The sequence below is a fragment of the Sinocyclocheilus rhinocerous genome, unplaced genomic scaffold (genome assembly GCF_001515625.1).
Source record: "Sinocyclocheilus rhinocerous isolate Xijiao unplaced genomic scaffold, SAMN03320098_v1.1 scaffold161, whole genome shotgun sequence".
Lineage (NCBI taxonomy): Eukaryota > Metazoa > Chordata > Actinopteri > Cypriniformes > Cyprinidae > Sinocyclocheilus > Sinocyclocheilus rhinocerous.
In genome coordinates, this window is record NW_015627226.1 from 900,340 (window position 1) to 919,557 (window position 19,218).

General features: G+C 38.2%; 3 protein-coding genes, 1 long non-coding RNA gene and 1 pseudogene across 9 annotated transcripts in view; 2 read left to right on the top strand and 3 right to left on the bottom strand.

The window, feature by feature from the left end:
- Nucleotides 1-936: 936 nt before the first annotated feature.
- On the bottom strand, nucleotides 937-6,974 carry extl2 (exostosin-like glycosyltransferase 2). The gene is given in 7 exon segments (XM_016530813.1): nucleotides 937-1,196; nucleotides 1,198-1,315; nucleotides 1,317-1,478; nucleotides 2,870-2,985; nucleotides 3,150-3,220; nucleotides 6,439-6,727; nucleotides 6,948-6,974. Coding segments are annotated over 7 exon segments (888 nt in total). The 3' UTR covers nucleotides 937-1,091.
- LOC107722188 (uncharacterized) lies at nucleotides 3,964-6,106 on the bottom strand. The gene is made up of 2 exons (XM_016530444.1): nucleotides 4,986-6,106; nucleotides 3,964-4,784 (listed from the first exon to the last, which is right to left on the bottom strand). The coding sequence occupies exons 1-2, from the start codon at nucleotides 6,019-6,021 to the stop codon at nucleotides 4,360-4,362; spliced, it is 1,461 nt and encodes a 486-aa protein (XP_016385930.1). The 5' UTR covers nucleotides 6,022-6,106; the 3' UTR covers nucleotides 3,964-4,359.
- A 1,385-nt stretch (nucleotides 6,975-8,359) lies between the features above and the next one.
- On the top strand, nucleotides 8,360-13,250 carry LOC107722466 (prostaglandin F synthase-like; annotated as a pseudogene).
- Nucleotides 13,251-16,038: 2,788 nt separating this feature from the next.
- rc3h1b (ring finger and CCCH-type domains 1b) overlaps nucleotides 16,039-19,218 on the bottom strand; it is a 30,745-nt gene continuing 27,565 nt past the window's right edge. For 5 of the 6 annotated variants that reach the window (XM_016530423.1, XM_016530401.1, XM_016530418.1 and 2 more), the window contains exons 15-19: nucleotides 18,359-18,449; nucleotides 18,154-18,244; nucleotides 17,897-18,031; nucleotides 17,682-17,776; nucleotides 16,039-16,361 (exon numbers count right to left, since the gene is read on the bottom strand). In XM_016530423.1, the coding sequence (XP_016385909.1) occupies nucleotides 16,199-16,361; nucleotides 17,682-17,776; nucleotides 17,897-18,031; nucleotides 18,154-18,244; nucleotides 18,359-18,449 (575 nt within the window). In that variant the 3' untranslated portion in view covers nucleotides 16,039-16,198. The remainder of the gene's footprint in view (nucleotides 16,362-17,681; nucleotides 17,777-17,896; nucleotides 18,032-18,153; nucleotides 18,245-18,358; nucleotides 18,450-19,218) is intronic. The other variant, XM_016530409.1, reaches the window with a different exon arrangement.
- LOC107722207 (uncharacterized) overlaps nucleotides 18,678-19,218 on the top strand; it is a 17,016-nt gene continuing 16,475 nt past the window's right edge. The window contains exon 1 of the long non-coding RNA XR_001637782.1: nucleotides 18,678-18,771. This is a non-coding gene — a long non-coding RNA (uncharacterized LOC107722207). The remainder of the gene's footprint in view (nucleotides 18,772-19,218) is intronic.

The following is a 19,218-nucleotide window of genomic DNA, read 5'->3' on the forward strand; positions in this document are numbered from 1 at the left end:
ATGGTTTCACCAAAAGTGTTATGCTGTCGCTTTGACCCCTTCTCAATACAAGATGTTCTAATAACAGGATTCAGCTTTGTTCTCAGGAAATGTATCTTGGCATATTATATTTTGGCTCCTTTTGCAATAGTCAAAATGTGTAAATCACACATCTACTGGTGTTTATTCTTTTATGTACTTTCATTATTTCTCCATGTAGCCACTGCTAAATAAATGATTTTATATTGCAGATCCTGTGTAGTTTAAAGTGATATTCATTTCAATTTTTACTTTCATTAAACAATTGTGGTACTGTGTTGGGTCGCTGCTTGGTAAATCCAATGAAAATCTGGATCATGAAGTAAAACCAGTGTGTTAAAAAGAATAAAAAACATTTTAATGACTGGTTACCACAAAATTATACTATTATACTCTTTTATTCAGAATTATTCATAAGTAAATATGAAAACAAATTTTTAAAAAATAAATAAAAGGAAATATAATGTAGATGGTCTGCTGGAGTTTTGCAGATTTTTTTCATCACGGTTTAAGTGTTAATTATGATGCTGTAGTATTTTGAATTATATTTTATGAGTAGCAAATTATTTTTATTAAAAGTAAATACTTTCTATAATTTCCCCTTTTAATATTAATAATTATTAGTATGATTCAAAATAATACAGCTTAATAATTAGCTCAACTAAAAAAAAAAAATTCTACATGCACTTTTACAAGTTGTTTGAACTGAAATGTGTGTTGGCAGTGTGTGTACACAACCACCCTATAATGATACTTCATTATACAATGTTGGTAAAAGCACTAATATTGTACTGTATTGGTGAAGGCACTAAATTGCATACTCCATCTACTGGACATATGTGAGCTATACAAGACAAATAATAGCAGGGCAATATATTATAAAATAAAATTAATTTATAATGTGTATATATAGGCCGTCAGATAAAACCATCAGTGAATTTCAAAATTCTGTCAAACTTTTGACAAAAGGGTTTTGGTTGAGATGTGTACATTTTGAGATGATTTGTCCAAAAAGGATGATCCAATATCTCTTAATTGAGACTGTTCCTGTCTGTCTCTCAAATGTGCTGACATCATATCCTGCTCTTGTGATTAGCATAGCTAGGGAAGCCAAACTGGGAGATCATGATATTGGAGTAGCGGAGCGGCATGTTCCCGTAGATGTGTGTCAGCTTGTTTGAGACAGTAGGAGCGCTGCAGCATGTGCTCCGCTCTGTGCCACATGCCCACATACCCGCTGCTGGCTTCCTTCTCCAGATTCCGCATGTCTACGGGCTTCCCGAACACCCCGCTTGAGTCCGGACACCTGTGAGAGTTGACGTGCCACGGCAAAGTTCATGGCGATGTCGTCACAATTCTGCGTTTGGTCGACCAGAGTGTGTACTTCACCCGGCTGCTCTTGGAACAGCTGCAGGAAGCGACGATGGAAGAACGCTGCACCCACCAGGATCATTGAATACCTAAAGGAACCATAAAATGACACTTATTCTGCTGTATTGCAAAGCTGCACATTTAACATTCATAATATGATATATGAGTCAATAACGTAAGACTGTCCACAATGAACTTGCTAAATGAATAAGTCTGCACAAAACCGCACACGGCATTCAGCAAATAACCTAAAACTGAGAACATGCATGCAGTTTTAGATTTACTGTTTTATCATATTCACCAAATTCATACCATTTCCTTTAATATATATATAATTATTATTATTATAATTTTTTTTTTAGTAATTTTGTTGAGCGCTTTTGCCATTTTTATTAGTTTTTGGGCTCTTTAAAATATTATAATATATAAATATTATAATATAAATATTTATATTTAGTTTTATTTTAATTTCAGTTTTAGTTTTAGTCATTTTAGTACTTAAAATTTCTAAAACGAAAAAAAAAAAGTGTGCTGTGCTTTTGTCATTTTCATTAGTTTTGGGAGTTTTATATTTAGATTAATTTTAGTTTTAGTAATTTTATTTCTTCAGCTTTTTAAAATTTTAGTTTATACTTTAATTTTGTTAAGTGGTTTTGTCATTTTTTAATTATTATTATATTGAGCTTTATTTTAATTTCAGTTTTAGTTTTAATAATTTTAGTACTTCAATTTATTTCAGTAAGTTGCCAAGGCAACATTTCTAATTTTCATTAATAATATTTATCTTTTTATATAATAGTTATATTGAATTTTTGTCCGTTTTATTTTTGTAGTTAGCAATATCAGCCCTGTTTAAAATTCATTAGAAATGTACTCTTTACATTCATGGTTTTTAAATGGTTTCTAAAATCTTTGTACAACTTTCAAGAGAAGAGTCCACTGAATTACTTTTTTTAAGGTAAACCCATCTTTGCAGATATTATTTATTGATAAATTCATGGGGAGTCGCACCACATGGCATTTACCAACCTGAACTAACTTTAGCTTGACATAAAAAGATCAAATTATTCGATTTGAAGAGACTTACTGACCTTGACACCATCACAATGGCCTACAGGGATCCTCTCAATGACATCATTTCCTATTTTACGTTTTGTATGTCTGAATACATTTATAGATAGGACAAAAATGAACATGTCATTGACCTTCGACCTTATCTGTCAGGAACTGATTGGATTGTTTGTTATATGGCAGGTGGTTGGAGTCAAAAGGGATGAAAAATAAAAGAGCAAAAGGAAAAAATTTTGTTTCAGAAGCAAAGGGAGTCTTTTTTCTTCAGAATAACGTGCACCAATGACTCATGCCCAATAAGTCCTGGAACATGTATTAAAAAATTAAGTAGGTCAGTTTTGGTTTCATGTCAACATTGTGACTACACTTTCGCATTAACCTGGAAATGCTGCATTATTCCCAGTCTCACCTGTCGCCTCCACCTTTGTCTGGATCCTGAAGCTCAAAGCTGCCGTAGCTGTACACACCGGATGCTGTGGTCACATGCTTCCGTGGAACAAAACCCACAATCTGATCCACAAATTGCTAGAACACACAAAAAAGAGAGAGAGAGAGAGAGAGAGAGAGAGAGAGAGAATGATAATATTTAGGGTATGTGTCTCTGAAGAGAGAATTTGAAACAGCATTTAAAACTCAAGTAAAGCACAGATGAAGTTTCCTATTACATTCCATTACAGAAAATTCATTACCTTCCAGACAGAAAATGCAAAGCTGATATCAGGAACACTGATCAACGTGTCATCATCTAGCATCAAAACAGCTGCCCATGTGAAAGATAGTGACGGTCAGTACAGTCTCACAGACAACACCACAGTCGACTGAATACAGTCGTAATGAAATCATCACATAAAGAGAGAGTTTACCCAAAAATTACAATTCTTTATATATATATACTGAACAAAATTATAAACGCAACACTTTTGTTTTTGCCCCCATTTGTCATGAGCTGAAACTCAAAGATCTAAGACTTTTTCTATGTACACAAAAGGCCTATTTCTCTCAAATATTGTTCACAAATCTGTCTAAATCTGTGTTAAAAAAAAAAAAATTTTTTAATTTACATTTTAATAGATTATTTATTTTATTATGGCGTGCACTCTTATATGTCATTGGCCCTAAATACAAAAAAGCGATTGGGATAAGAAAGTCAGTCATATGTTTTTGGAACATTTTTGGGTCAACTATCTGTCAAATCACCTCGTTCATGTAAGAATCACACATAGAGTTGGGTCCGAGTCCACCTTTGTTGAGTACGAGTCAAGACCAAGTCCTTAAACATCAAGTCCAAGTCCGAGACCGAGTCCAAAAGGGGCCGAGTTGGACTCAAGTCCGAGTTCTTAAAGGCCGAGTCCGAGTCGAGTCCGCCCGAGTCCAGAAAGTAATTAAATTAAAAAAGATTATAAATTGGTATTGTAAATTTTTACATTCTATTAATATTTTAACCTTTCAACCCATTAAACCAATGGCAATATAAAAATGTAATAAAAAATACCACTATTACATCTTGTCATTGCCATTGAACATTTTTATTTTATGTCAACAGAACTAGTTTCCTATCAAAAAAGGTTTCAAAGAAAAGAAGGGTATATGTAGAACTTTTATTGTATTACAAGTGCATGAAAATACAAATGAACCTGTTTTATTATTGTATCACACTATATTGTCCTCCAGTTAAAGCTGACATTTCAATTATTTAATGCCTCTCCCCCACATTTAAATAGGCTGAGGAAATACTCAGACTAGAGTTTAAATCTATCAGCTAGTCATAACAACAAACTTAAAGCTTTATTACGGTGCTTAATCAACAACAAACTCCTTTCTGAACACAGCTCTCTGGTCTTGTAACATGAGTTGTAATGAACACTGAACATGAAATGTACTATAGTGCACAGTCAAGCACTAAACCAGGGCCATATTGCTTTTCAAAAATACAAGCGCTGTGACCATTTTATGAGTTAAGCGTGCACGATGTGGTCTCACGATGAGGCCACCTTTGCTAAAGACACGCTCTACTGGTGCAGAGGATGCTGGAATAGACAGCACTTTTACAACCAGAGAGTAAAGCTGTGGGAATCTCTCCCTGTTTGTCGACCAAAATTCAAGTGCTGTATTTGTGTCTGTGTCTTGAATGGCATCAAAGTACTTGTGTATCTGAGCTGAAATGCATGCATCCTTAGCTGAGTGGCTCAGGTGCTTGTGGGCTCGATAGCGAGCTAGAAGTCGTGGGCATTTGCCAGGAGGAGAATCTGTGGTTTCATCAGCATCACCTCCAGAATGCAGCATGTCTCCATCTGCTGTGGCCTCAACTTCTGCAGTCAAAGTATCTGAAAAATATGAAACATGCACAAATAACACACGTTAAAATGCATTTGGATTTAGGGACCTAAGGACCATTATTGTATGCCTACTGCATATTTTTATGCTCTGCAGTATACAGAGTATATAGTAGACAAATAAGAAGTTTGCTTCAGAATAAAATGCAGACAAATCATTTTTAGGTTATTAAAGCAAATAAAATGAATTACCTATAAGTGTTCTTTTCAGATCCTCTCTGAATTTCTTCACCGAATCTGGACTCTCATTGTTGGTTACATCTAGATCAACCCAGTTCAGGCCAAACTGAGGATCAAGCATTGTTGCCAAGAAATAGACATTATGGTTGAACTGGTCCTCTTTCCCATTTTGCTCAACCATTTTGGTTCTCACAAAGATCCCAGAGAATCTCTTTAAAAGTGATTGCCGAAGGGCTGTGGCTAGTGGCCGGCAATGACTTCGTGACTCTGATATTTGGAGCAGATGAGTGTTTAAATCAAGTACAGTGGGGACCACCATACTAATAGTGACCATTTTCTCACCCTCTGTAAGGTCTGTTGCTTCCGCAAAAGGAAAGAGAACAGAACCTAAATCCTTCAGTTGATTCCATTCACGAACTGAAAAAAGAACATGTTGAAAGTCTGAACTGCAAATTTGTGTGAGATCCCTATGGTCAAGTGCTGTAAGGGCCTGTAGCTGCTTGAATGTACTGTTCCAGCGTGTGGATGTAGCTGCAGGAATTGATCTATCTGTCCCAAATGTAGCCTCAAATCGTTCTTTAAATGTAGTACTTGTGTGAAGTAATGAGGTTAATTTTGACATTTTGGCAAGTGCTGAAGAAAAGGCCTTGGCTTCTTTCATTCCATCATGTACAACTAATTGCAGAGAATGTGCAAAACATGACAGCCTTTGTCTTGTTCTCACCATGATAGTCTCGTCTTCCCAGGTCACATCCTCCCAAAGACTCTCATCATCTAAGTTTTCCTCTTCTGCATCACTGCCATCACTGTGCTGCTCTTCCTGTGGTAGCTTGACTTTGAATGCACACTTCATATTGGCTGCATTATCAGTAATAATGTACCTGACTTTACTTGCTATGTTATATTCATCAATGATCTCGTCAAATGCCATGGCTATGTTGTCTCCACTGTGTCTGCCACAAAACCTCCTACAGTCTAAAAGAAAGGACTCCAGCTGATTTCCATCTTGGTTTAATCCATGGGCTGTAACACCGAAGAAGGACCGCATGGTTCGATCAGACCATATGTCAGCAGTTATGGACACAGATGATTGGGTCTGGAGCTTCCTTTTAATTGAATCTTTCACCTGATCAACCAACAGCCACACATTGATATCCAGTGAGTGATGTGTGTGTTTCGTCTGCAAGCATAAGATGATATGCTACTGCTGCCTGCCGGTGTGGTGCAGTAAAATGACAGACGGGGAGACATTAATTAATTTCTCATCTCAATTTTATGCTGGTTTTATTGTTACACATGACGCGGACTCGACTGTACTCGGAATATTTTCCGAGTCCAAAATGTTCAAGTCCGTGTCAAGTCCGAGTACAAATTCACCCGAGTGCGTGACAAGTCCGAGTTCATTCAAAATTGGACTCGAGTCCGAGTCCAAGTTCGAGTACCCCAACTCTAATCACACACCTACCATCAGTCTTGATCTCAGTGTGCGGCTGCAGGCGATTGCGCATTCTGTTGACGCTCTGCTCTTTAAAGATGACGGGCACAGGGTGTGGGCCGAAGGCGTCCCACAGTTTCCTGGGCGGCGACTCACTAGGGTTGTTCCACACTATAATGATGCACGGTAGGTGAGGCACAGCCTGATAATGGTTGAGGAGCTTGAGGAGTATATCAGTGCGGTTGTACGTTTGCATAATTATAGTAAAACTATCCTCAGGGTCCGGCAGGGTTAGTGAGTTGTTGGAGCTTTGACGGAGCTCTCAGAGAATGCTGCTGTCCTCATTGTTAGGCAATAAGAAGGCCAGAGAGACTCCAGCCAGAAGCAGCAACAGTATAAAGGCGATGATGAAGTGTGTCCGAACACGGCCCAATGACCTGCAGCAGCACCAATGAATCCTGATGACAGGAGAATAGCATGCCCAGACATTGTCAGGAGTGCATAGAGGCACGTGGGGGCCATACACACTACTGACTTACATTAGGAGTTGCTTTGATGAAATTCATGCACATTGGATCAGCTTGCAATTTAAATATTTTACTTTGATTATTGGTGTGATTTTGATTGATTTTCCCCCCATTCAGTTTTGCTTGTGTGTGCCAAAACATTTATCAGGCTCCTATAATATATATATATATATATATATATATATGGGATAGAGCAATGTGCATATTCTGCAAAACATCTCATTTTATGTTCCACAGAATAAAGAAAATCATAAAGTTTTGGAATGACGTAAAAGTTAATAGTGACATAATTTTTCTTTCAGATGAACTATTCCTTCAAAAATGCTTTCCACATTTTTACATTGACCATAATGGTATTTACAGAATTATCAATGTCTGGATTCATTGGCTGAATTTATTAAAAGGGGGAAGCATTATTATTAAAGGTAGATAAATCACTGTGCACTATCATACAATTTCACTGCCACCATCTCTTTGCAGGTTCTATTCTCAAAAGTTCCAGATGCATTAAAAGTTGTTGTTTAATAGCCCAAATAAAAAGTTCTATATCGAGCAAACACACTAAAGAAAAATGTGCTAACATATGCATGTCAATAGTTTACTTGCATTATTGCGTGACTCATAAATAATTTGATTAAAGGGGTCATATGATGCTGCTAAAAAGAACATTATTTTGTGTATTTGGTGTAATGAAATGTGTTTATGCGGTTTAAAGTTAAAAAAACACATTATTTTCCACATACTGTACATTATTGTTTCTCTATGCCCCGCCTTTTTGAAGGCTGGAACTGCATGCGACGATTTAACGCATGCATGTAGGAAATAAACAAACAAGCATGATTAGATTTACATTCTGTAACAAGACAAAGCAACACGTACCTCATGGTTTTCCCATCATGTGAGACTCCAGAAGGAAGTTTACTTTCTCGCGCAGGCGCAGTGATGGGAAGTTCGGATCATTTTACCGACTCGGACCTTTGAGTCTCGTTCAGCAAAATGAACGAATCTTTTTTCGAGTCATTTCGTTCATTTTAACAAAATATAATTAAAATGTTACGTGTTACTTCCCTAATATGTCTACTACTTACGCAAACGTTGATCACACTACAAACAATACAAAACTGCAATAAGAAACAGAAAAGATTAATTACTCCCCGAGACGACTCGTTCTTCCCGAGTCACATTAAGGATTCGTTCAAAACGAACGAATCGTTCAAGAACGACTCAACACTAGGCGCACTGAGTATCTTATAGTGAACGCTGACCGACTCGTTTCCGTGAAGCGGTTCGTTGAAAATATTCGTTCCTGCAGAGTGTGATCGTGAGTGCAAAGGGTTTTCGTCAATGATTACACCTCGAATGTTTTTTTGTTTTTTTTGTAATGTATTAAGGGTCTCCAGAGCACATGACACGCACACTACAATATGGTTACGGTTCCCAGCAGCTGCACTGCGCTGTCATGCCCTACTGTACCGATGTCCAATGGACGAAACATTCCCAATCTGGGTTTAGGTGAGAACAAGCTCATTCATGACATTAACATGCAGCAACACAATGCTTCTACTCACTGCTTGTTAACATAAGTGACCGTGAGGAAGTCAGTCTGACGCAGTCGTCATTAAGTGTTTTGGTAGTAATATTGCCGTGGCTCTAGGGGTGTGCGATAGCCTATATATCGTCTGCGATAATATCGTAATTGTTGTTTTAACGATGTGCGATTTGACATTATCGATGGCTCTTGTTTGTTTTTTTGTTAGTGACACCAAACGTATACACAAAACGTTACTGGTAAAGAGTACAGTTTAGCAGTGTCAAATCTCTTTATTGTCACTAGATTTATAAGAGCCCGGTCTTTTTACGCAAAAATTGACTTTGGCGTGCATATGATATGCAATTTCTTGGCGTGCATGTGATACGCAGTTTTATGGAAGGCCAAAGGTGCCAAAAACACTGAATTTTTACACGTCAACAACACGTCAAATATGCGTCTTTCACGTGTATTTCACGGAGTGCGGCATATAGACACAGCCAAGCGTTACGGTTGTGAAGAGGCTTTGGGGAAAGCTGTGGTTGATAGTGGAGTACCACGAGAGGAGCTCTGGCTCACCACCAAACTATGGCCTGGAGATTACGGCTACCAGAGCGCCAAACAAGCCTGCCGGGACTCGTGTGCAAGGCTGGGGGTTGATTATTTAGGTAAATGTGTGACATGCTCAGAAAGTGCCACACGGACCTCAAATGATAGATTACTTTGTAAACAGCTCTGAATCACTGGCCGGACTGCATGGTTCCAGGCGTCTCCAGTCGTGAGGTGCGAGCAGAGACGTGGAGAGCTTTAGAGGAGCTTTATGATGAAGGTTTATGCTCTTTTAGGTTCATGCTACAGTTTAGAAATGACTAACACAAGCAGTGTGCAGGTAATGTCCCTTCTCTTGTTGCAGGTTTGTGTCATGCCATTGGAGTGAGTAACTTTCTAATTCATCACTTGAACGAGTTGAAGGATCGTGGTGGAATTGTGCCTCATGTTAACCAGGTTTGGCTGAATGAATGGTTGAGAGTAACGACTTTGTCACAACTCTTCAAATTTTAAAAAGAAATCACATCAAGATGAAATAAAGATATGTAGACAATTAAAAAAATAATAATAATAAAACATATACAATTAAATTAAATAAAACAACACAACTTCATAAAAAAAAGATAAAAGGAATGTGTTAGGTCCTCATTTAGCTTTATGTATAAAGAATAATGCAGTTTACAATATAATGATTATCTTTATTCTCCATAACACCAATACAATGTTTATTTTCTACACTGTATTATAGTGAAATCCTATAAGCTTTTGTACATTTACAATGTTCTGAAAATCAATATGTTCTATTTTTCAATGCAGTAACTACAAATACAGTTAAACTTGGCACTGTGTTTGATTTACTTGGAGGTGGAGTTTCATCCCTTCCAGCAGCCACTGGAGCTGGTTGAATATTGCCGGAAGGAGAATATCGTTTTTGAAGGCTATTGTCACTTTGGCCAAAGGTCAAGCCCAAAGGTCAAAAATACGGCCGCAGCGCGTCACAAATATGCATCCGCTGGAGTATTCAGGTACAGTTTGCTTTTCAGTAGATCCTCACCAGCTGTTTATAGGAATAGTTCACCCAAAAATGAAAATCATCTACTCATCCTCAACCTGTAAAGTTGAAATGACTGTCTGCTATTAACTTAAGGCAAGGCAAGTTTATTTATATAGCACATTTCATACACAATGGTAATTCAAAGTGCTTTACATAAAAAGCAAGAACGTCCGAACAGTAGCGAAGCCGGATGCGAACTTAAGACCTGTTACTCTTCCTATGAAAGTAAACTCAAAGCTGGTTATGAGTCGCGTAGCTTACAACTGTAAGACTGTAACATTGTATAGTTTCATAATATTTGTGAAACATCGATCTGTTACACATTACAGTAATGCATCTGTATGATGCATGATCATCTTCCAGCTGTTAGTTTTGATTTAATTTGATTATCTTTTCCAGAATGTCATACAAATGCAATTTAGAAGCAGCAGTTATAATGTCATACATTCATTTAGCTCTACATTTCTTTTCAGAATGGGGTTGTGACAATTCCAAAATCCACCAAACCAGAAAGGGTCCATGAAAACTGCCAAGTAAGTTTGTTTTTGGATCTTAAAGCTGCAAACTCCAGGCAAAAAGAAAATAAGTAATAATAATAATAAACATTATACAAAAATATAATATCAAACTTTATAGTAATTAGCTGAAATAAGACATTTGTAAAAATTAACAACTCAATGGGGGTTATGCACAACAAACTCCTGTCTTTTGTATGTGCTTCATTAAATATGGAGCTGTTTTACTCAAGATGCCTTCAAATGAGATACCAAAAATGATCAGAACCGATGTCCATCATATGTGCAGATTGATATCTAAAAGTTTATTTTTCTTCTTCTCACTAACATTCTGATATTAAAATGCCAATAATAAAAACTAGCTAGGTTTGCCGATTTCCTTAAAAGTCCATAGATATCGCCATCAGTTTGTACAACTGTTAATACTTTTCCTGACAAGCAGATGCTATGAAACCAGTTTTCCGCTTTGGTCAGGTGATGGTCGACAAATACAACAAAACAATTTTTATGTTGCACAATTACCAAGTAACTACACCTTTTTACTACTTACTAAACCACGTCCACAGAAGTAAAATAATAATAAAAATAGCAAGTTACTACAGATTTTCTCCCTACTTAATAGTAAACTAATAATAATAATAGTGAAGTTTGTACCAATTTACAGGTCAAGCTATGGTCTAAGCTGATATATTTTTTTCAATTTGTACTTTATCATAATTGAAGCCATCACTAGTTTCTCTTTGAGATCATCCTTTCGAAACCGCACTCATAATGTTGTGCTGTGCAGGTGTTTGGGTTCAGCTTGGATGATTCAGGACATGGCAGCGCTGAGTTTGCTGCATGATGGGAGACATGTGAGCTGGGACCCAACTCCTGTGGAATGAATGACCAAATCCAAGAAAACCACCTGGTCAGGTGAGCTCGGAAAACAACGAGAGGCTCAATCGCTCTAGTTTGTGATTTCAAAAAATTATCAAAAATGGTATCATATCTGAACGTAATTGTGTACGACAGGGGTGCCCAAACTCGGTCCTGGAGGGCCGGTGTCCTGCAGAGTTTAGCTCCCAACTTGCCTCAACACACCTGCCTTTAAGTTTCTAGTATGCCTAGTAAGAGCTTGATTAGCTGGTTCAGGTGTGTTTAATTGGGGTTGGAGCTAAACTCTTCAAGACACCGGCCCTCCAGGACCGAGTTTGGGCAGCCCTGATGTACGGGATATTAGCAGGTTACAGTTCAAGGATGATCTCAAAGACACTTTTAAATAACCAATTTCAGTGTTTGGGGTAATTTACAGGTTTTGGGTTTTTGATTTAATTGAATTTTTCAGCTTCATAATTACTTCACAGGTATTTCGGATTCCCATTAACAGCAGAAGACCTGGACCGAATTAGTGGTTTACACACCAATCAGAAGCTGATTCATCTCACTTATCCAATCTGGAAAGGATAACCTAGCAATCAAAATCCAAGCGGTTTGTTCTTAGGATAAGGACAGGTCCTGAACTCACTGTGAAAGCAAAGGTTATTTCTGAAAGGAATCCACGATTTGAATGCTGCGGTCACACGTGTGCCTTTTGAAAACTGGTATTTGGTCATGTTGAGCGACTGTTATTGGTGTAATGTTACTATTAATATTTAGACCAATTAGTAGGGAGAGCAGACGAGGGACAGGCTTACTAGTAACAAAACCACAGGTAAACAATCAAGTTGATATTGAAAGGATGTAATATCATGACATGTTCTCATATCGATTGTCTATTATGCTGAAATGTGTCAAATTGTTGGTTAAACCAGAAATGCTGTTCTTTAGCAACGTTTATATTTTACACACTCATGTAATGCTCTGTGTTTGAGGTTCTCAGAAACCGCACTGTTGGGACTGAAATAAAAAGCAAAAAAATGGAGCCAGCACACATCTTTATAGCAGTGTTACCAATATTGTTTATTCCATCCCTCGCATTGCGAATCATTGTTGAACACAAGTTACATTTTCTTCTCAATAGAACAGGTTTCTGTTAAATAAATCTTGCCCTCTAACATCCAGTTTCACCTCCCTCTCTCCTTTTAAACAAACAAAAAAGCAGATTGTATTATACAAAAATGCAAACCAATTTTCACACAGTGAATTCTTTTACAAAGTCATTAAATGGCGTAATAATGGCTACATCCACATTGGAGTAAGATGGTTCTAAACATTCCTTAATGGAGTATAATATATATTTATATATAAAACCTTTCCTTGTTGAAATTGAGCCTGTACCTTAATTTAAGAGATTTTACAAGACAACTTGGAAGTAATCATAAAAAAGCCATTACATTTCCCAAAAAGTTAGGAATAAAACTAGACGACAAAAAAAGACAGCCATAACGGTGTTATAAGGTTCAAAATGAGTTAACTTGCATTTCATTTAAATTAATTCAACAGGTCTGTTCAAAACAGACACAATCCAGTCAGAGAAATGAATATCATCCATCAGGAACAGACCCATTCTCAAAGAAAATCACATTATCCTGCAATTTCTCACTTGAGGAAAAATAACCTCATGCACAAAACTGTAAATGAGCCTTACTGAGTCGTTTCCCATAAGTCGCTATGTGTGGATGGTTAAACAAATGAAAAATATCCACGCAGAAGTAATCAGCTCAGTGAGATCACTGATCATTACAGGGGGGAAAAAAAAAACGTTCTACAGCACCCAAGCAAGTGCCAAATATTAAATACAAGATTCCCATACAACCCAAAGATTCAAATAAAAGCAGCATCCTGGCAGTGCATCACTCGAGAATGCTTACATTAGCACAGCTTTGGGCACTCTGTGAAAGCCAAACAAAAAAATGAGCGCTGGCTAAACGTTTGCCTGTTGTAGCAGCGATTAGCGATGCGAAACACAATGCTCGTCATGCTAGCGCTAGCGCCTAACAAGAACCAAAGAAAACCCGATGTTAGCGGTGGCGGCGGCATGTTAACTCGCAAAAATTTGGATAACTGCAGGGAGGAGGAAACATTTTTTTCAGACTCCTAAGCAGAAATCGTATAAAAGCTTTGCCACGTAACTATGCACACGCCTCTATCGATGAGACGTCAAGATAAGCCGCTGGATTGAAACGTATCCTGCTCAGTTTTAAGCGGTTTGCAATTGTTTTGGTTTCCCGTTTGAATATAAAAGGGAATTCACTGAGCGCATTATATCCTCCTGGTGTAACGTTCCTCAATTTAGAAAAATGTTTACTTAATTTTGAAAGTTGATCTTTGAGCATAATTGCTAATTGGATGGGTGAAGTGGCACAGAAAATTCTAGAAAGTGTAATTTCATAAAACTTCACAAGAACATGCCCAGGTCATATAATTATTATGGGATGAAATCAATTTTCATTTTCATAAAAATGTCAAAGTAGTATTTATATTGCATTGACATTTTCTTGAAAAAGTATAGTTCCTTTTTTTGTATTCATTGTAAATGAATACAAAAAATTGCTGTATTTAAAAAAAAATGCTAGTAAGTCTAGTAGTAGTAGATTTAACTAAAAATCTGTCACTTTTTTGTGTAAAGCATACTATATAATATATTGAAGTATTGATATTGGCCCTATAAATTTTTTTCCTTTATATTCCTTGCTGAAATGTGACCTGGACATGTTTTTATGAATGTCACTTGAATTATTGGGCTACAAAGCAGCATTAAACCACAGGAGAATGTGGAAAGCTCTAAATCCAGTCAGAGGCCAGATTCACCAGAAGGGAAGCAAGAAGCTCAGCTAAATCATAAGCTACACAACACATCTCATATTAGGCAAAGCCTTAACTAGTTCACGGGATCTTCAACAGCATGAAATAAAAACACTTACGAGAATTCAATTTCCACGTCGTGGAGAGGGAGGAGGTAACAATTTAGCAAGGAGAAAGACGACATTCTGGAGAATTTCCTCAGAGTGCGATGGACATCACGTGATAGGTTTAAACCTCGATAGTAAGGTTGACGTCATCTCTGCACGTCGGCACAGCTCCATTTCAATCTCGGCGACTGCTTGAAAAGGCTGCGTTTGCTCTTTGACAAGCAAGAACATCAAATAATGACCGTGACTACAAGTCATCGTAATAAGAGAAATCAACTATATCACCACGGCTATAGCACAAAAACCACAAAAGATTACACGTTAAGAGGTTGCACCCAAAATTGGAGCTGTATATCATAGTCGGTCTCAAGAGACTAGAACAAAAAGTCACACGTGAAGAATGTCATCACTATAGGAAGACTTCAGACTTCGAATAATCTTGTTCTCTTCATTTACGGAGCCTCGTTTGGAAACAGTCATTGGGTTTGTTGTGTAAAAACCCTTTTAAGTCAAAGCAGGCTGATGGAGGATAAACTCAACAGGCCTCGATTCATGAGTCGCATTGAATATTCTGCTTATCTCGTTTCTGCAGAAGTTCATAATCATCTCTGAAGAATTGATTCCAAACTAATTTTGAGTTTTTTTACAGAGGAAACCTATCTATCTATAATGAACATCTGTCTGGATTTTTATTTAAAGGGACAGTTCGCCCCCCTCCTCTCGTAAGGGTAACTGAATCATGACAGAATTAGCCTTTTTGGTTGAACTATCCCTTTAACAATGTACAAAACTGTAACGCGATCGTTCAGCGCTATGGGACCTGGCATTGTCGAAACTACTGCCCTGGTGTACTTCTACGCAGCGGTTTAGTGGCTAGACTCGAATATGCAAACTCGACCAGGAGAGCCAAATATGCAACTTCACAGAAGTTAGGGAAAACTGATGAAATAATTTCCTAAAAGGCTGTAATCTTTCGAAAAACGACTGTGGCGCTGGGAGAGACAAATCTCATCCCGACCACAGAGCTCTGAAGAACACAAGGGAAGTGTTGCACCTCTTCTACTAAAAAGCACACACTCATGGAAAACATGGAAAAAAGTGCTCATTTTTCAAGACATCCGTTTGCATTCTATAAAACAGAATGCTTTAGACACGTGTCACCACACATTTACAAATTCCTTAACAGTTATATAGCCAAACCATAAATTAAACAAAACCTGACAACTGATTATATATAGATATATCTCTCTTCCCCCCTTGTGTCATCCAGAGCCCAATCGAATTGCCTTACAGCGATACACTGCCACGGTCGTGTGTCATGTGGGGAGACCCGTTTTAACGGTCCATAAAAATGGATTCATAAAAGTTCTCCATGCTACTTTAAACCTGGTGAGTCAGATCATATTCAAGGCTGCAGAGATCCAGGGAGTTGAACATTTCCACAGAGCCCCGACCGCACAATCAGCAACTAGCCCCGATGCTAAAAATAGTGCGCTCGATTCTCATTTTGATTCCACTAGTTTGTGTCATCCTGTCTGTGCTAGCTTTGGGTTGACTGTTCTTTCTTGATATAGAGGGAAAACAACAAAGTAAGCATTATTCAGATGCCCTGGTTTCCGTGTGTGTGTGTCCCTCATATCAGCTCCGTCTGAATATTAAAAACACATCTTGTGTCTCTTGAAACTGGTTCGAATTAGTCAAGAGATTAATTTCAAAGCCCTCTGAGAAGGAATATTGACCTCTGGAGAGGTTGTCTGTCTGTGTGTGTGTGTGTGTGTGTGCACTCAAGAGCAAGAGTGAACAACACCATTCTTTTGAAGGTCTGAGCTACTCGCTGCTTGGTCAGCGGAGCAGAGCGTGAGAGAAGACGTCTTATTGGTCAGCGAGAGCATAGATCCACCCATACTACTGGCTGGCTTCATGCCACTGGATCCATTAGACACCTCACTGATGGAAAGAAGAGGAGAACATTCAGAGAGAGGAGTGTATTTTGTGGAAACATTATTCAAACATGCCTACTGGCTAACAGAGCAACATGAACACAGACAACAAAAGGGGCTGTTTTAGGTCTTTGCTGATGGTAGCCTGAGGGAATAGACTGCTGAGCCTAACAAGACTAACAAGTCACAGTGTAATAGTGAACAGATGTAGAATGGAGATCTAGGTTCAATCTAGGGCTGCATTTTGATTACTTAAATATTCTCAATTTTGAGTAATTCTCTCAAATTGTCTAAACATTAAGTGTACATAATTAATTACTACATTATATTATATAATTAATTTTAAATTTTAAATATACAGGCTAATAACGAATATTTTGATAATTGACTAATCTAACCATTATTAGAAAGATTAATCGACTATTTGGGTGATAAATTAAATGAATTAAAATCAGGCTTCAGTTCAGCTAACTAAATTAAACTTTTTTTTTTAATTCAGCTAATTTAGCTAACTAAACTGCCAGTGAATTAATCAACAGCTCTTAATTCAATTCACATTTAAGTTTACATGAATGTACTCAAGTTTATTTTACTTCCAGAGTCTGCGCTTATGTAGACAAACTTTGATACATGATGCATTACAAATAAAAGTGGTGTAATACCAGTTGTGCAAAATGGAAATATTCACATATGAACATAACTTCTAACAGTACTCAACAGGACTGAGTCCTTTAAGGTGACATTTAGTCTAATTAGATATCTGCCAGTTCTTTAGAGGAAAAGCATTTGTTTGTTAGGGGCCGTTCAGACAGAATGCACTTTTGCATATAGAAATGTGAGAGGGCAGTGAAATTAAAAAATTAAACTGTCATTTTTTTTTTCTGTCTTTTCAAACCTTCTATCTCATTATATTTCAGTTGGCTTGTGTGTTTTGTTTCATGTGATGTAATTTCTGGTAAGAGAGCATAGTAAGTAATTAGTGCTCCATAGTTTTTGCAGTGCATTGTGGGATTTTTCAGGGAGTGAACATTCCAGTTAACTGGAAGTATTTCACGATTGAAAGCCCTTAAATTGGCCGGCTCCCTGATCACTGAACTAAGGAGCTGACTGAGCCGCACTCTCTGTTTCTAGTCAGTCTGAAGACCTTGGAAGGCTGGTTCAGGTGTGTTTAATCAGGGTTGGAGCTAAACTCTGCAGGACAGTGGCCCTCCAGGAGCAGGTTTGGACACCCCTGGTCTAGTGCATGTTTATAGAGAAAAACAATGGAAAAGTAGCGTAATAAAATGCAAAACCGTGTTGTGTGTGAATGGCCTCTTTCCCCACTCACCCCAATGCTAAAGAGAGTTCCTCCAGCTGGGCTTTATGGTCAGTCTGCCCATTCTCAGCGGCCTTCAGCTTGTATTCATGGGCCACCTGGTTCTCCTTCAATCATAGGAACATGTTCAATTAGCTTAGACTAGTCATATGAGAATATATGAACACTTGTACAAAAAAATAACCTCACAAGGAAAATAAATCACTATCGGTGGCCGTTTGACTCACAATGGTGATTTCACGGGTTCTCTTTTTGATCTCCAGCTCTACGTGATCAAGCTCCAGGCTGAGCTGCTCACTAGACACAGTGCCACCTGAAGACCACTTCACTCCAGCCGCAGGCTGAGATGCCAGCGCACACGCCTGTGTGTGCACGCGAGAGGTTTGTTAATACTACTGAATATAAGACTATATGAATAAGAATACATGAATATAAGGCTGTACACGTTGTGAGTCATGAATTTGGATGGAGATTTCATACACACCTCCATGCCGCGTGTCTGCTGACTGATCTGTTGGTTGACTTGCTGGAGCTCAATCTTGAGCTGCTCGCGGTCAGGGGCAGACACTGGCAGACTGGCAAAAACACGGAAAAACAACTCAATTATATTTTAATTGAAAATATCTAGTATTGCCATGATGCATCTTTTCTTGTTCTGTTCTGGAAGTGTAAAAGGCAAAGTTCAGTACCGCTCGCTGAAGTGTCCCTGAGAGTTAATGCTCTGGTGCTGAGGGTACGACGCTCCTCCCCATCCACTGTGGTTTCCATATGGATAGTCTGCTGTGAGGAGAAAACAATTTACCAAAAACAAAATGACGTTTCCACAACTGTTGAAGAATGAAAGTCTAAAAGTGCAGTTACATTAGTGAAATGTCTGCAAAATTCTGTGGGCAAAATTGTGATTTTGCATTCCAGATTCTATGTGTGGAAATCTTTGGCCGAAAATTCCTAAACAAATGGATTCCTTTTGAAGTGACTAGATTTTGCCCATGAAATTTGCAGAACAACTGTAAATATGACTGCAACTTAAATTAGGGGTGCTCCGATTGATCAGCTACCAATCACTATCAGCCGATAATCACATTGGGATGTTTGATCGGCGGTCTCTAAAAAGACCGATCTCAAGCTGATGACGCTGCCGTGAGAGGTTTGGCACGACATGCAGCAGCACTGTCTCAGTCTCTGTCCAGCGCGGGTGAAATAATTATAATGCTGAAGGTGAGGTGCGCTCTCTCCTTCTCTCTCAAAATACGCAAATGGCTTCAAATCACCACACATCGCGTCTGTCTATAAGCGAGCTGCACACTGCACAGTTGACACAGGAATTGTCACTTGCACAATCGAGGCAGTGTCACATCGTCACTAAAGTTTATAAATTGCATTACTTTTTAATTCTTGCCAGTGTTTAACCATTCAGCGCTCGACCGGAGACTGGAGACCGAGCGCTCATGCACACTCGCAGCGCACACACATAATGCCAGGTTCACATTACTCCGTTTGCAGTGCATATGTGGTGCGTATTTTTTCCGCGCTCATGTTAACGGATTAA

Coding starts and splice junctions, on each gene's coding strand:
- LOC107722188 (XM_016530444.1), bottom strand. CDS start 6,021: ATGCGGTCCTTCTTCGGTGTTACAGCCCATGGATTAAACCAAGATGGA. Junction 4,785..4,985: donor TCTGAAAAGAACACTTATAG/GTAATTCATTTT, acceptor CATATTTTTCAG/ATACTTTGACTGCAGAAGTT.